This window comes from Hyla sarda, chromosome 3 (genome assembly GCF_029499605.1).
Source record: "Hyla sarda isolate aHylSar1 chromosome 3, aHylSar1.hap1, whole genome shotgun sequence".
NCBI lineage: Eukaryota > Metazoa > Chordata > Amphibia > Anura > Hylidae > Hyla > Hyla sarda.
Genome location: NC_079191.1, coordinates 333423740 through 333442819, shown reverse-complemented (window position 1 = coordinate 333442819; position 19080 = coordinate 333423740). Strand labels below are relative to the sequence as shown.

The following is a 19080-nucleotide window of genomic DNA, read 5'->3' as shown; positions in this document are numbered from 1 at the left end:
TCTTAATTTTGCCACCCTTTATTGGCTAAGATCATTACCTGTTTTGATGAGGTTTATTGTAATATAGCTGTAGAACCTGAAACCACTGCAAGTCTGCTTAATCAACTAAACTTTGATCATCATTAGGTTCTAGCTGGATGATCCCGCCCCCAGCACTTCATTCTGACTGTTGGCACCAGAGAATAAAATTATGTTTCTATGTTATGGAAGTACAGACATACATTTAAGATACCACATGTTTTCCAGTAAGAAGGAGCAGCCGGCACTGCTTGGCACTATATCCCCAAAGGACACACCGCAAACCTCCGGGCATTCATGGCACTGAAAACCGGTGCTCTCAGTGGAACAAATTGAATGTAGATGAAAAGAGCACTGGGCACACAGGTTCCAGTCAATCGGTTTATTTACAGGTGAAATGCTCAGCAACAATTGTTTCGCTACTCGCAGGTAGCTTTCTCAAAGGCATTGAGAAAGCTACCTGCGAGTAGCGAAACAAGTGTTGCTGAGCATTTCCACCTGCAAATAAACAGATTGACCGGAACCTGTGTGCCCAGTGCTCTTTTCATCTACATTCAATACCACATGTTTTGTTGTCCTAATTTGCAAAGTTCAAATGCTGATTTTTGTGGTGAGACATAGAAGAGGTTTTCTTCTGATGACTCTTCCATGAAGACCATATTTGTACAAGTAGCTCTTTATAGTGGAATTGTGTACCACAACTCCAGTGTCTGTCAGATCTTTCTGGAGGGATTGTGCAGTCAAATGTGGTTTTTGAATGGTTTTTCTCACAATCCTGCGAGCTGTTCTGTCTAATATTTTTCTTGGTCTTCCAGATCTGTTATTTTGAAAGTGTAAATGATGGAAATAAAATCTAACTTTTGTTGAACTATTATAAGAATGTATAATCTGTAATTTGATGCCTTTTGGAGATTTTTCCATCTTTCCTTGGATTCTTTATGCACATTAATACAAATTTTTACCTGGGGTGCCCAAACTTTTGATCCCCACTGTATATCAAACCATCATACTTTTTACCATAACTTTACAGAACAGTGACATTTCTTACTGTACTTAAGGACAGGAAATGGCAAAATCTCTAGTTTGTTCTTAAAAGGTTTTTAATAAGGAGCCACAAAAGCACAGACAACTGACTTTCACACAGCCAGTGTTTTATTTCAGCAATATTGTAAATAAAATGTCAACAATACAAAATAAAACAGAATAAAACTTGCCAGTGATGAACACTGGAAATGTATCAATTTGAGAAATACATTTTAAAGAGCACCATTTACATATAATGCTTTATTGGCATTGGCTTCTGTGCGATATTCCTATGCGAGGAAAAAAAGTAAAAAATTACTACCATCATATCACACACACACACAAAAGAATAAATTCACACTATGGGTCAACCTTGCAACTATTGCTATAAAATCATTCTAACTTTGGCAGAACCATAGAAGCATTACAGAACAAGCTTATTTTAGCTGCAGTGCTTTAAAGCAGTCAGAGGGTGTATCAACAATTCTGAAACAATGAAAGTGTCTAAAATGTATTAAGATCTGTATTTGTTTTGCAAAAAAAAATAAAAAATTGTTCCGCGCAAAGAAAGAACATGTTCATTCTTTGAGCGGAAGTCCGCAAACACTGCATAGCAGTCAATGGTGACAGAGCAGTGCCGCGCGTTCCGACTGCCGAAGTATGGAGCGGCTAGAATGGAATCTCCGCTCGCGGAAGTCTGCGACTGGAGATTCCGTTCATAATCCGTGTGAACATACCCGAACACCTCAATTTCACAGAATTTGTGATACGCCCTCTTCAACGCCATTTCAAATATCTTCAATAAAGTGCTGGTAACCTTACCCCATGTTAGACATGAAATGAATTGTAAACCTGAAAGGTCCTTATGAATCAGGATTAAAAGGTACCTCCCCTCCCCCCTTTGGCAACATAAAAGTCAGGTTTAGAAGTTTTAGCTACATGAAACATTTGCACGTACAACCACTTATTTTTAGCATTTCAAACACACTTGTATATGTAACAAAAGAAATAGAACTGTTTAAAAGGTACTGGGGTGGTAGCAAAACCCTTACAGTGCTTGGCCTTCATATTTATCTCCATTAAAGCAGAATAAAAATTGTCTAAAAGGCCAATCAAACACTGTTCTGAAAAAGCCGGAATGGGGAAATTCACTACAGATAATTTATTCTAATCCTAAAGGGGTACTCCTGCCCTAAGACATCTTCTCCTCTATCCAAAGGATAGGGGATAAGATGTCTGATCGCGGGGGTCCCGCCGCTGGGGACCCCCGCAATCTATCATGTAGCACCCATCTGTCTCAGGGGCACGAAGCCATGATCATTCAGTGTCTGAAGACTCACAACCACGTAGTCTTAGGGAATAGGGGATAAGAAGTCTTAGGGCTGGAGTACCCCTTTAACATATTCATTATGAAAAATCTTATTTTAAAAATAAAATGTGTTCTCCAGACTGTAAAAGGGAAGTTCATATTGTTTAAATTTTGTATGGTATAGTAGTTTTTATGTGACTTTTTTGCATAGAATTTGAATAATAGAACGCCAAATATTAAAGTGCATGTTTTCTTCACTTGTGGAATTTGCTTGGGTACTGCAGTCTCGTCACAATTTTCGTGCAATGCGAAAACAAAAAGTTTCTCAAATGTGATAAGAGAACATCATCTCTGACAAACAGCTATTTTTGCAGAAGAAAGCCTTGTCTGGTGGCTGCTGCAGGAGACATGCAGCATTACATAGAGACTATTCACATAAATGGCTGTAATTGAATGGTTGAGCTTTAAGAGTCAACAAGAGTTAGAGATGCTCCTAATAAGTGGCTGTGTTCTGGTTGAGGCTCAAACCATGGGACCCTCCTAAATGATGTCTAATTCTGGTATTTTATGGCAAGAATAGTGTAGTTTTCAGCATCATTCCTTCAATAATAACACACTAAACCCAAAATACCCTTCTAAATGATGATGAAAATTTGTCAGCCAAGCTTAATATGGTACATTTTGTAAGTTTGGCTTGAAGATTAATAGTTCCATGAAGATGAGACAAAGCAGCAGATTATCCTAATACTCAACATTTCATTGTTTACATAAATGAACACCCTGCTCAATCCAAAAACCTTTCATAAAATAACTGAAAACTATTTAACTGTATATAGGAATGGCTCCAAAACATAATTAATGAGATTGTTTACTATTATAAAAAGGGAAAAAAAACACATTATAAAAAAAAAACTTTATTATCTACCACAAAAACAAGTATTCAGTTTAGAACTACATCTTAGCATATCCCACTCTCCATAAAACAGCAATATATAGAGTTCTTAAGAAAGAATGTTTCCTTGAAAAGTCTTGAGGTCTTGATTCTCTTGCTGTATTTTAAGACAGGGGAGGCCATAGCAAATTCATATATCCTTTTTTTGAGGTGGACTCAATTTTCGCATGCCTCGTATTCTCGACAAAAGTTGGTTGATAAATTCCTACAGTGTAAAACAAATACAATCATGTCAGTGGCTTAACATTACCTGCACGTCAGCATCTAGATATACAACAGAATTAAAGGCTGTTTAAACAAATAAAAGCTCAAATAAACTGTGCCCACAGGACCTACCTAAAGCTCCTATCATTTCTCTCATTTGCACCTTTTTTCATTGGTGGCCCACCACAGCAATAATGGTCTTGAGAGCTCAGTGTGTCATGTCTATGGCACCATTATACCCCCAGTTCTCCTGTTATACATGGTCCCAGGCACTGTACAAAACATTCTTCCTCCTCCCCGACACCATGTACCACCTGTGACCCTTGTCACTAATGTTGTGTCAACCAATCCTAAAGCTATAGTAGGACATACTGTATATTCTGCTTTGTCAGATCTTTTCAAGCTTGGCATCAAAGAGGGAGACCAGAGTAAAGACACATTAGATAGGAGCCATCTAACTTTCAGTAGGACTAACCGACCATATCTATATCTCAATCGAATATGTCCAATCCTTCTCTCTATTCACATTTGCCATTGGGGTGCAGTAGGATCGGCCATGTTGAAATTCATATACCAACCATTTTTTCCCCCTTGGAGGGGTATCTAGCAGCAGTATTCTTCCCATTCAGAACACATATATCCTAATATATTAATTATTAGATATATTCAGTAGAAAATGTACCGAGTATTGCACCTTGCCCCACTGAAGTGAATGGGATGACCTGTAATACCAGGTTCAGCTGATACTGGAGGCATGGAGCCTTACCTGGTAAACACTGAAGAGGCAGACCCCCATCTATTATAGGGGAGTTATCCTTAGATTTGTTAAAGGGTTTTTGCGGGGTGTAAGGATAGGCTATCAATACCTAAGATCCATTTTCTCTATAATATAAAATATAATATAATATAAAATATAATATAATATAAAATATAATATAATATAAAATATAATATAAAATATAATATAATATAAAATATAATATAAAATATAATATAATATAATATAATATAAAATATAATATAATATAATATATAATATAATATAATATAAAATATAATATAATATAAAATATAATATAATATAAAATATAATATAATATAAAATATAATATAATATAAAATATAATATAATATAAAATATAATATAAAATATAATATAATATAATATAAAATATAATATAATATAATATAATATAATATAATATAATATAATATAATATATAATATAATATAATATATAATATAATATAATATATAATATAATATAATATAATATATAATATATAATATAATATAATATAAAATATAATATAATATAAAATATAATATAAAATATAATATAATATAAAATATAATATAAAATATAATATAATATAAAATATAATATAGAAGTGTATAGTCCAGCTCACTCCCTCAGCCCGTCGCGCCAGGACCGGCGTGGGCAACGCCGACTGGAATTGACAAGAAAAAGCAGAATGTCCAGCGCGAATGAAAAGGAACTGGATGTTTATTCCAATAGCCAAAAAGACACGTAGAACATGACAAGGTGACGCGTTTCGGTCCTAAGGTTGGACCTTAGTCATACACTAGTATACAGTGAGTACAAACCTTATATAGGTGGCCCTTCAAATGCCGACCAGTAATCCGGCCGCACCTGAATAGGGTCCTCCTCCTCTCTCCGTGACGTGGGGGGGATGAGTAAAGCCCGGAGAATGAAAAAGTGAAAAGAAAAAAGCGGAGACAAAAAAGCAAGGAAAATAAAAATAAAAAGAAGGTGAAGCAAGAAAAGAAAGAAGAAAAAAGAGAAAAAGAAGAAAAAGGACCATGCATGATCACCCCCACGTGACGGAGAAAGGTTACAATCTTAGATAATACAAAAGATCAATAAAAACAATAACTTTTATTACACGTAAGTGAAATATTTTAAAAAAGGATCAATAATACAATATATAATCTTATTCTAAGGCTACTCCCAAAAGGGAGAGAAGAAATGAAAGGAATGTACTATGTTAGGGGTTTCATAAGGAAAGGACAAAGAAAAAGAAATTGTTAAACGATAAGCAGTGAATTACATGGTATTACTATTTATTTATATATGATAAAGAGATGTAATTCGCTATACATAAGTAAATACATGATATGATGAAATAGTATATACCAATAACTTTCTCACAAGAGAAAGGATACTGTATCCTATGAAACCCTAACATAGATACTCGTACAGGATCAGCAAATAGCTAGATGGTTTGGGATGCTAGAACCGGTCAAGGAAAAGGATTGGGGGAGGGGACAGGGGAGAGAGGTCAGAAAGCCCATGGTAAAATGGTCATGAGCATCCTGATTGAGAGGAACAAGGGAAATTTGAATAGGAAAGACAACATCACTTAAATGGAAGGAGCAAAACCTAAATAAACTTAAGTATGGAGTACCCGTACAGAAAAGAGCATTTCAATAAAGCAAATAGGAGGAACAGAGCTAAATTAATCTCCAGCCAAAGACCACTAGTAATGAAGGATGGTGTCCATCCTTTTATTAAGGCCCCGAGGGACACGACTGTCCAATCTCAAGATCCAATAGACCTCTCGGTCCAGGAGTTTGAGCTTGACATTGCCACCCCTCACAGGTGGGCTAACTCGTTCTAGCCCCTGTAGTATAAGGGATGACGTATTGCCGGCATGCACCTCGGCTATATGTCTCGAGACCATAGAGATATGTCTTGAATTGAAATGGGGTATATCCGAGATGTGTTTTCGGATACGGACTTTCAGTGGAGTGGAAGTGCACCCCACGTATTGTAAATTACAGTCTCTGCAGGTAAGGACATAAACAACGTTCGGTGTGTTGCAGTTGATATAAGCATTAATTTTATGGGTGTCGCCCGTAGTGGTTGAAACCACCGAATTTGAATTTTGCATAAAACCGCAACACACGCACCTGTTGTGTCCACACCTGTAGGACCCCATATAGCGTAGCCAGGTTGGTTGTGATATCTGCTGTGTAGAAAATAGACTGGGTGAAATACTCTGACCGATAGTCGGGGCCCTTCTGGATATACATTTATATCCTGTAGGGAATACCCCTTGAAAGGCAGAATCACATAAGACAATGGGCATATATTTATGTATGATGTTACAGATCCGTTTATATTCTAGACTATACCTGGTACAGAAGACCACCGGGGAATCAGGGGTCTTCTGGGTACCTTGTGTCTTATTGTAGGAGGGAGAGATCAACAGCGCCCTATTTTTGTTCGAGGCAACATTAATGCCCCTCTCTATGTCCCGAGACTGGTACCCACGGGCTTGAAGACGGGAAGAAATTTCACATATCTCCCGTCTAAAATCTGGGTCGGCCGAGCAGTTTCTGCGGGCTCTCACCATCTCACCCGTGGGCAAGTTACGAGTTACATGTGATGGGTGGCACGAGGACGCATGTAATATAGAATTTACTGCAGTTTTTTTACGAAATGTAGCAGTTTTCACACAGCATCCCTCATTATCACCCATCAAATGCAAGTCAAGAAAACTAACCATGGACACCTCATGATTAAGAGTGAACCTCAAGTTGAGAGAATTCTCATTGATGTACGTGCAGAAATCCGGTATGGCCGCCACATCGGAACTCCAGATGATAAGAATATCATCTATGTAGCGGCCATACCAGGTTATGCACGACAAAAATGGATTGGATGGGGTGAAGATTGTCCCCCTCTCCCACCAACACATATAGATGTTAGCGAGAGAGGGGGAGAATTTCGCCCCCATAGATGCTCCCGTCACCTGCAGAAAGAAATGGTGATCAAACATGAAGAAATTATGGTGTAACAGGTAGTCCACCGCCTGAATGATATACTCCTGTACTGTATGAGAATAATCAGAGTATGTGATAAGGAACCATGTTAAAGCCTGAAGAGCCAGAGAGTGGGGGATAACAGAATATAGTGAGACAACATCAGTTGTAATCCATCGGTATGAATCACTCCACTTTATCTGGTTCATCATATGTAGAACATGGCCGCTGTCCTTGATGTATCCCGGCATGTGTGCAATCAAAGGCTGCAGGGAAGCATGAACCCAAGCGCAAAGGCGTTCGTTGAGGGAGGATATCCCCGCAACGATAGGCCTCATTGGGGGAGGAAAAACACACTTGTGGATCTTGGGTAAGGAGTGGAAAATGGGGACCACGGGGTCCTCCACAATCATATATTCCGCCTGCTTTTTGGAAAAAATATTATGCTTAACTCCAAGATCCACAAGTGCACTTAGTTCACGTTTATAGATTTGAGTGGGGTCACTCCGGAGTGGCCTGTATGTATTGATGTCAGATAGCATAGACATATTGACTTTAGCATACAGACCAGCATCCAGAATGACCACAGCTCCCCCCTTGTCCGCCTGGCGGACAATTATGTCTCCCATATCTGTTAATTGAGATAGAGCTGTTCTCTCCCTGTGAGTGAGATTGTGGTTAAATTTCCCTGTATTAGCCTGTCTGGCCAATTTAGTAAGATCCCTCTCCACCGCTTCCTGGAATAAATCCAGTGAAGCGGTACGAGAGCCAATGGGGTAGAAGTCCGGATTCGGTGTCGGAAATGCAGGAGGTCCGGACCGAAATTCGGAAGACCGGAGCTCCTGCAGCTCAGAGACCGAAACCAGATCCCTAAAGGTAAGTGCAACCTCCCCACTATTGCAAACAGGCGTAGGCAAACATGGGGGAATGGATGACACAACACTAGGATCATCATGCATAGATAATATATTAGAGATTTCACAATCAGATTCTACAGGGGTAGGTTGCATGTCATTATACAGGTCCGTGCTGGCATCGACCCACGTATCAGGATTATTTTTAGAGATATTATAAAAATGTCTCTTGACGGTAATGTTACGGACAAACTTATTGATGTCCAAGAGAGTTCGATAAAGATCAAAGTGTACCGAGGGAGCAAACGTCAGTCCTTTAGACATAACAGATAGTTGATCGGCCGTGAACACCTTTGCAGACAAGTTGTAAATAGGTATGGTGGTTACCTCTTGTTCCTTTGTGATCTCCGGACGTCTTGACCTGTGTTTCTTCCCCGCCCTCCGGCGTTTTTTGGACGGGCAGATGCATACTGGTCCCGGGTCGTTATGGGTGCTGGTGTGCTCTGTGAGGCTTGTTGCATATCCTTATGTTGCTGGAATGAATCCTCAGCCTCAGATGCGGAGGTGATAGACTCGGCGTCTGTATCACAGAAGCTCACTTTTCTGGCACGAGCTTTACGCCCACGTTTCTTGTTCCTATTATTATTTTTCAGGATAGAGCGTGGCGTTGATTGACCCATCTGTGTATTCGGCCATAGAAAGACACTGTCCGTTTTGTAGTCTTGTAGATCGCGGAGAAATTTTTTGTGTTTAATGTCCGTAATACTTTCCTCCATCTGAGCCAAATTAGCAGTGATTTTGGCGTTTAATTCAGCATACAGAGGATGTTGTTCAAATGGGGTAAGTGCCTGCTTCAGGGCTTGGATTTGATCATTAACCCCTTGTAGAGCGGTTTCTTCATGTGCTATAATCAAGCGCATAAACCGTAGAGAAAAGTCCGATAACAACTGATTCCATTCCGACCGGAATTGTTCCGAAAATATTGTCGTAGGAAATTTTCTTATACGGAGCCCTCTAGGGATCATCTGCTGCTCCTCGTATTTTTTAAGAGTAGACAGGTCCCACCAAATTCTGGTTTCAGTGGAGAGGGCTTCCTCTAGCTTGTTCATGCTGATCCGTAAGTCAATGTTCTCACATGTACTTTGATCTGTGGCGTTAAATATCTTCATCATCCGTTCCGATCTTGTCGGGCGGACCTCTGGTGGTACATGGTCTAATTCTTCGGCCATGACGCTAGTAATTCAAATCTCCAGAGGTCGGGAGGAGCAAGGGCTTGGCCCCACGTGTGACTGCAAACAAAGAAGTGTATAGTCCAGCTCACTCCCTCAGCCCGTCGCGCCAGGACCGGCGTGGGCAACGCCGACTGGAATTGACAAGAAAAAGCAGAATGTCCAGCGCGAATGAAAAGGAACTGGATGTTTATTCCAATAGCCAAAAAGACACGTAGAACATGACAAGGTGACGCGTTTCGGTCCTAAGGTTGGACCTTAGTCATACACTAGTATACAGTGAGTACAAACCTTATATAGGTGGCCCTTCAAATGCCGACCAGTAATCCGGCCGCACCTGAATAGGGTCCTCCTCCTCTCTCCGTGACGTGGGGGGGATGAGTAAAGCCCGGAGAATGAAAAAGTGAAAAGAAAAAAGCGGAGACAAAAAAGCAAGGAAAATAAAAATAAAAAGAAGGTGAAGCAAGAAAAGAAAGAAGAAAAAAGAGAAAAAGAAGAAAAAGGACCATGCATGATCACCCCCACGTGACGGAGAAAGGTTACAATCTTAGATAATACAAAAGATCAATAAAAACAATAACTTTTATTACACGTAAGTGAAATATTTTAAAAAAGGATCAATAATACAATATATAATCTTATTCTAAGGCTACTCCCAAAAGGGAGAGAAGAAATGAAAGGAATGTACTATGTTAGGGGTTTCATAAGGAAAGGACAAAGAAAAAGAAATTGTTAAACGATAAGCAGTGAATTACATGGTATTACTATTTATTTATATATGATAAAGAGATGTAATTCGCTATACATAAGTAAATACATGATATGATGAAATAGTATATACCAATAACTTTCTCACAAGAGAAAGGATACTGTATCCTATGAAACCCTAACATAGATACTCGTACAGGATCAGCAAATAGCTAGATGGTTTGGGATGCTAGAACCGGTCAAGGAAAAGGATTGGGGGAGGGGACAGGGGAGAGAGGTCAGAAAGCCCATGGTAAAATGGTCATGAGCATCCTGATTGAGAGGAACAAGGGAAATTTGAATAGGAAAGACAACATCACTTAAATGGAAGGAGCAAAACCTAAATAAACTTAAGTATGGAGTACCCGTACAGAAAAGAGCATTTCAATAAAGCAAATAGGAGGAACAGAGCTAAATTAATCTCCAGCCAAAGACCACTAGTAATGAAGGATGGTGTCCATCCTTTTATTAAGGCCCCGAGGGACACGACTGTCCAATCTCAAGATCCAATAGACCTCTCGGTCCAGGAGTTTGAGCTTGACATTGCCACCCCTCACAGGTGGGCTAACTCGTTCTAGCCCCTGTAGTATAAGGGATGACGTATTGCCGGCATGCACCTCGGCTATATGTCTCGAGACCATAGAGATATGTCTTGAATTGAAATGGGGTATATCCGAGATGTGTTTTCGGATACGGACTTTCAGTGGAGTGGAAGTGCACCCCACGTATTGTAAATTACAGTCTCTGCAGGTAAGGACATAAACAACGTTCGGTGTGTTGCAGTTGATATAAGCATTAATTTTATGGGTGTCGCCCGTAGTGGTTGAAACCACCGAATTTGAATTTTGCATAAAACCGCAACACACGCACCTGTTGTGTCCACACCTGTAGGACCCCATATAGCGTAGCCAGGTTGGTTGTGATATCTGCTGTGTAGAAAATAGACTGGGTGAAATACTCTGACCGATAGTCGGGGCCCTTCTGGATATACATTTATATCCTGTAGGGAATACCCCTTGAAAGGCAGAATCACATAAGACAATGGGCATATATTTATGTATGATGTTACAGATCCGTTTATATTCTAGACTATACCTGGTACAGAAGACCACCGGGGAATCAGGGGTCTTCTGGGTACCTTGTGTCTTATTGTAGGAGGGAGAGATCAACAGCGCCCTATTTTTGTTCGAGGCAACATTAATGCCCCTCTCTATGTCCCGAGACTGGTACCCACGGGCTTGAAGACGGGAAGAAATTTCACATATCTCCCGTCTAAAATCTGGGTCGGCCGAGCAGTTTCTGCGGGCTCTCACCATCTCACCCGTGGGCAAGTTACGAGTTACATGTGATGGGTGGCACGAGGACGCATGTAATATAGAATTTACTGCATTATAATATAATATAAAATATAATATAAAATATAATATAATATAATATATAATATAATATAATATAATATAAAATATAATATAATATAAAATATAATATAATATAAAATATAATATAATATAAAATATAAAATATAATATAATATAAAATATAATATAAAATATAATATAATATAATATAAAATATAATATAATATAATATAAAATATAATATAATATAATATAATATAATATAAAATAATATAATATAAAATAATATAATATAATATAATATATAATATAATATAATATATAATATAATATAATATATAATATAATATAATATAATATATAATATATAATATAATATAATATAAAATATAATATAATATAAAATATAATATAAAATATAATATAATATAAAATATAATATAAAATATAATATAATATAAAATATAATATAATATAATATAAAATATAAAATAATATAATATAATATAATATAAAATAATATAATATAAAATAATATACTATAATATAATATAATATATAATATAATATAATATATAATATAATATAATATATAATATATAATATAATATAATATAAAATATAATATAATATAAAATATAATATAAAATATAATATAATATAAAATATAATATAAAATATAATATAATATAATATAAAATATAATATAATATAATATAAAATATAATATAATATAATATAATATAAAATAATATAATATAAAATAATATAATATAATATAATATATAATATAATATAATATAATATATAATATAATATATAATATAATATAATATATAATATAATATAATATAATATATAATATATAATATAATATAATATAAAATATAATATAAAATATAATATAAAATATAATATAATATAAAATATAATATAAAATATAATATAATATAAAATATAATATAATATAAAATATAATATAAAATATAATATAATATAATATAATATATAATATAATATAATATAAAATATAATATAATATAATATATAATATAATATAATATAATATAAAATATAATATAATATAATATAATATATAATATAATATAATATAAAAAATATAATATAAAATATAATATAATATAAAATATAATATAATATAAAATATAAAATATAATATAATATAAAATATAATATAAAATATAATATAATATAATATAAAATATAATATAATATAATATAATATAAAATATAATATAATATAATATAATATAAAATAATATAATATAAAATAATATAATATAATATAATATAATATATAATATAATATAATATAATATATAATATATAATATAATATAAAATATAATATAATATAAAATATAATATAAAATATAATATAATATAATATATAATATAAAATATAATATAATATAATATAAAATATAATATAATATAATATAAAATATAATATAATATAATATAATATAATATAAAATAATATAATATAATATAATATATAATATAATATAATATATAATATAATATAATATATAATATAATATAATATATAATATAATATAATATATAATATATAATATAATATATAATATAATATAAAATATAATATAAAATATAATATAAAATATAATATAATATAATATAAAATATAATATAATATAATATAATATATAATATAATATAATATAATATAAAATAATATAATATAAAATAATATAATATAATATAATATATAATATAATATAATATATAATATAATATAATATATAATATAATATAATATATAATATATAATATAATATAATATAAAATATAATATAATATAAAATATAATATAAAATATAATATAATATAATATAAAATATAATATAAAATATAATATAATATAATATAAAATATAATATAATATAATATATAATATAATATATAATATAATATAATATAAAATAATATAATATAATATAAAATAATATAATATAATATAAAATAATATAATATAATATAAAATAATATAATATAATATAAAATAATATTATATAATATATAATATATAATATATAATATAATATAATATAATATAATATATATATATAAATAAATAATATAAATAGTAGGAAAAAGCAGCACATTCACCAGGGTAGTAAAAGATACAAAAGAAGGTGCACGCCGTCACAGAGGCACTGGTTAGGAGCCCCAACTTGAATAGTTGTGGAAAAGACTGCAGTACACAGGACGTTCTCCAGTAAAAAGTGAATTTATTCCATAAAACAGCAAGCAAAAAGAAAGCTTTCTTTTTGCTTGCTGTTTTATGGAATAAATTCACTTTTTACTGGAGAACGTCCTGTGTACTGCAGTCTTTTCCACTACTAATTATAAAAAAAAATTATAATTATTTTATATATCAAATTATAATATATATATATATATATGGCACGCTACCTGAGAAGGTGGTATCATGAGTTACTTATATATATATACACACACACATATAATGCAAAGTAACTCATGACACCACCTTCTCAGGTAGCGTGCCCTAAGATCAGCTCTGGCTCCAGTTACAAAGTCTCAGAAGCTGATTGGGATATATGCCAAGCCAGAATTCTCCCCAGAAGGGAAGAGGACGCATCTGCAGACAGCTGTTTTGGGGTGCTTGCCCCTCGTCAGTACAGAGCAGGGTGTTCTGGCTTAGCGAAGGATGAGGGGCTTGCGACTAGTTTAAGGGGTCAAGTATTTTCCTCAGCCAGAGGAACACCGCTTCTGGTGTAAAACAGATTCAAAAAGGCCATTAGCACTCCGCGGGCTTTCTGGGTAAGAAGTATGCAAAGTAACTCATCACACCACCTTCTCAGGTAGCGTGCCCCAAGATCAGCTCTGGCTCCAGTTACAAAGTCTCAGAAGCGGATTTGGATTTATGCCAAGCCAGAATTCTCCTCAGAAGGGAAGAGGACCCATCTGCAGCAGGAACACCCTGCTCTTTACTGACGAGGGGCAAGCACCCTGAAACAGCTGTATGCAGATGGGTCCTCTTCCCTTCTGGGGAGAATTCTGGCTTGGCATAAATTCCAGTCAGCTTCTGAGACTTTGTAACTGGAGCCAGAGCTGATCTTAGGGCACGCTACCTGAGAAGGTGGTGTGATGAGTTACTCTGCATACTTCTTACCCAGAAAGCCCATCTTACCCAAAAGGCTGACCGCAGCACTCCAGAGTATCAAAAAATAAAAAGTGACTTTTATTCCATGAACAGGCAAGTGTGACATTTCGGTGCTCTCATAACACCATTCTCAGGCCCAAGGCTCTGGAGTGCTGCGGTCATACTTTTGTTTCTGTACATATACATACACATACCTGTTTCCCCGAAAATAAGCCCTTCCCCCGAAAATAAGACCTAGGCCAGGAGTAATCAACTGGCGGACCGTGGTCCAGAACCGGACCGCGGCCGCCAGTAATGCCCTGCCCCCAGCAGCTAAGCAACAGAAGAAGATCCCGCCGCCCCCGAGAGCTGCAGCTTCCGTACAGTACAAGTTGCGGACGCTACCGTATGAAGGTGGGGAAGTGCTGGTCTCCGCTGGAGATGAAATGTGTACCATAGTTTATTATGGCAGAGGGGTGGGGAGCACTGTAGGAGTGAGGAGGGCGACGGGGGAAGGAAAGGATGGGTGGCTGCAGGAGTGTGGAGGATGGGGGGCTGTAGCAGTGTGGAGCATGGGGGGCTGCAGGAGTGTGGAGCATGGGGGGCTGTGGGAGGATGGGGGGGGGCTGTAGCAGTGTGGAAGATGGGGGTGGTGCGGCATCCTCCACACTGCTACAGCCCCCCATCCTCCACACTGCTACAGCCCCCCATGTTGTTCAAGGTACATACCGTAAATAAATAAGCCCTACCGTGTGTGTGTGTGTGTGTGTGTGTGTGTGTGTGTGTGTGTGTGTGTATGTATGTATGTATATGAAAATGTACATATACCTTGCCCCACTGAATGAATGCATACATCTATATATAAAAAAATATATTTATATTTTAAGCATAATATAGTCAATTAGTAATAATGCTTGCAAGAATTTAATGCTCATGTATTTGGCATTAGTGGAGCTAAGACATACAGAGAATTCCTTTTACACAGCAGATTTCCATCTGTCATTACAATTCTTTCCAGTTGTAATCGTAATCTGCTATGTACAGAAGCTAAAAACAAAAAATAACCTAGTCACATCTCCAAACCGATAAGCATAATTTTATATGGAAAATCCCAAATACAGTCAGTGATAGCTAAATCTAGATACTCTGCAGTCTGCACTGCAATTTCTGCTCTTAGCAGGTGGGCTTGGTAGAACCTACAATATATACGTCTATATTAGAGATGAAAGGAGTACACCAGTGCAGAAACACTTCTTCTGTATCGAAAGGTAAAGGGATAAAGTGTCTGATCGTGGGGGTCCGACCTCTGGGACACCTCGCAATCTCAAACATAGCACCCTTGCAGTCCCGAGGAAGGGAGCCTGATGACCCCTGCAATAAGCTGCGGCCGGCACGCCCCCTTCACGTATTTCTATGTGAGAGTCGGAGATACCCGAACACTATCTCCAGCTCTCCCATAGAGATACATGGAGGATTAACACGCTTTCTGGGGGCGTCAAGGTGCCGTGCAGGGGATCGCGGGTGGTTCCAGCGGTTGGTACACATTTCACCCCCTTCCCCTGGATAAGTGTTCCTGCACTGGAGTATTCCTTTAATTTAGAGCCAAGTGACTATTATCAATGGCAAATAATAAATTGTAAATCCCCTATTCCTTACTGCCATACAAATTACGTACCCATCACAATAAAAATAAATGGTTTAATGTGGACTAACAGCCAGATATTCACTGAATACATATGTGAAAGAGGGTTGAGGAGTAGTTGTGCAGAGGGAAAAGTACAAATCCGTGTAATGAAGGTTTACTCTGAAAACTAGAATAGATGAATTAATCAATTATGGTTCCCTTGAAAGGGAATGTGTTAAAAAAAAAATTATAATTTAAAGCTATTTTGGCTTTGACCATCCAGACGTAACAGTCATTATAGGAATGCTAAAAAAGGAATGGCAGGAGAGTGAAAATGTCAAATTGAGATTGGGTAATCATTTTAAAAATTACCTTGCAGACCCAAACTGTATAGAGCTGTTTAAAAGTAAAAAAAGGACCAATAAACTTTAAATATTTTCAAGAAAAACTGTGATCCCGTTCACCCATACTAAACCCAGTCCGGCGTCCGGTCCATCTGAAGATCGGCTTCTATCTGTGCTGAATTGCACGCTGGAGGCGGGCCGGTTGGCAGGAGCTGAATATTCATGGTCGCTGGTCACATGAGTGCTTGTGCCTACCGAGCGCTCGTGACCAGCGACCATGAATATTCAAATCCAGCCGACCGGCCCACCTCCAGCGCGCAATTCAGCACAGATAGAAACCGATCTTCAGAGGGACCGGATGTTGGACAGCAGGTAAGTATATTAGTCAGAGACCCCCGCATGAGTCTCCTGTTCACCCGCACTATAACTCGATGTATTGGGTTTAGTGTGGGTGAACGGCATGACCGTTTTCCTTTAATATTTCTTTAAAAAGAGAACACGTGGCCAACACCTTTTTGCAGTTTCTTGATACATCCTTCTATTCCTGAGATATGTTGGTTTATATTTTGTCCTAACAATTTAGGGAATCCGATGGGCATAAGCTTAATTTTTATAAAAGGAGTGAATTATCAGGAGATTGGTGGAGTTATATAGTCAGGGGGTGGGAATGTGGCAAAAAACTCAAAATACTGTGTTATAGTACGGGTGAACAGCTTTAAAAACATTTGTCACTTAGTTTTGTCTGTGTAATCCTCTATTCCTATTGCGCTGCTGTGCGCAATGGAGGTGGGGAGACTGCTTGCTAAGCTCCCCTGCCTCCTCCATATTCCCCGCCCGGCCCACCCCTGTGAGGAATATGAAAAGGTCAGTTGCCTTGCGCTCTGCTCAGAGGGTACAGTGCTCACATGGCCACCCCCTGCCGGCTGTCTTGTCCTTGTGACGTGGGAGTGAAGATGTTTGCATATTCATTACGTTGGTGGGACAGGAAGTGAATATTGAGGAGGCAGGGGAGCTCGTGGAGCCGGCTTCCCACCTCCATTACGCACAGGAGCGCAATAGGAATATAAGAATAAACGGACATAACTTTGAAAATAAGCCACAGATTCAAGTAGGCGCCAACAATTTTTAAAGCTTTTCAGGCAGTTTTTTTTTTTTTTGAATTGTTGGTATAAATATCTTCATATTATACAGGTATCCACAAAGAGCTTTCTAACATCTAATGTTTTTTAGATTATGAAGTTATGCAGGCTGTTCAGGCATTGAACAGTTTACGGGCTTCTTTATATTTGCAATGTTATGGTCAAGGAAGAGATATTTGTAAGCCATAATTGGTTTGCCACTGGCTAGACTGAGGTGCGGACTCTAAGTAATCCTCTGGTCTTTACTTCTTTGCAGACTTTGTTAAGGGTGTTTCTCTATAGTGCAGATACAACAGTAGTGTAGTAGGGAACAGAGCCAAGAATGGCCGGTTACCAGGAGAGCAGTCAGGAATACAACAGGCCAGAGGACTTGACAGGAGCAGAAGCAGGAATGAAGCCAAGGGTCATAGCCAGAAGTAGATCAGATGAGATAACAGACAAACAACCCAATCAGGATCAGTGTCAATAAGCAATCAGGACCAAGAACAAATAGCACAGGGAAAGAGACAGGACAAGGAGGAACCACACTAATAGGCAATACATCGCACAGCATTTGTCCTTTTAATAGGCTGTCATCTAAATTTTTATTCCAAGGTGTAATAAACAGCAATCCTTTCAACTAGCTTCACATTTAACTACATAAATAGAGGTGAGAGGGCGATAGTACAAGTGGTTTACTTGTATACTGTGCATTGGAATGCATGACTTTAAAGAGATGGCACTTTCAAATGCTTTTAAAAATGTAAGATTGTGCATCTGTACTCTAAATACCTATGCTCCTCGGGCTCAATTGACTATGGAAAATTTTATGGATTAAGCGACATATTAGAAAATTACATAAAATTGATCATAATCAAACAGGTTACTCAGACATCCAAACAAAATAAGGGACAATGCATCCAGGTTAGGTTTACAGTTACAGGCTAGGTTACTGCTTTTGCATGCTCTATATTGTAATGTACAACTTTTTAACAAAATAGGTATGCTTAAAATAACCTTAATTTCACCCCTATCATTTTTTTAATTTAGATCTATGGGGCTGTCTGAGGACTCATTTTTACACTGTGATGTGTAGTTTTTATTTATGCCATTTTAGATTAGATGTAACTTATTTATCTCTTTTTATAAACATTTTTTATGATACATTATGTGATACATTTATGCTGTTCATCATACTAGATGAATATTATTCCACTGTATAACTTGCATAGATCTGCATGTGGCGATACTAAATAGGTTGATAAAAAATGTAAATCACTCCACTTTCTCCCATAAAAAATAAAAATAAAAACTTTTTACGCATATTTTCCCTCTAGGAGACTTTTACAAGCAATCACTTG

At 36.3% G+C, this 19080-nt stretch overlaps 1 protein-coding gene across 1 annotated transcript in view; it reads right to left on the bottom strand.

Annotated features, from left to right (window-relative positions):
• Positions 1-1571: 1571 nt before the first annotated feature.
• Positions 1572-19080, bottom strand: part of PPP1R14C (protein phosphatase 1 regulatory inhibitor subunit 14C) — a 77241-nt gene continuing 59732 nt past the window's right edge. Inside the window, exon 4 of the mRNA XM_056567333.1 lies at positions 1572-3507. Coding sequence (XP_056423308.1) covers positions 3433-3507 — 75 coding nt within the window. The 3' untranslated portion in view covers positions 1572-3432. The remainder of the gene's footprint in view (positions 3508-19080) is intronic.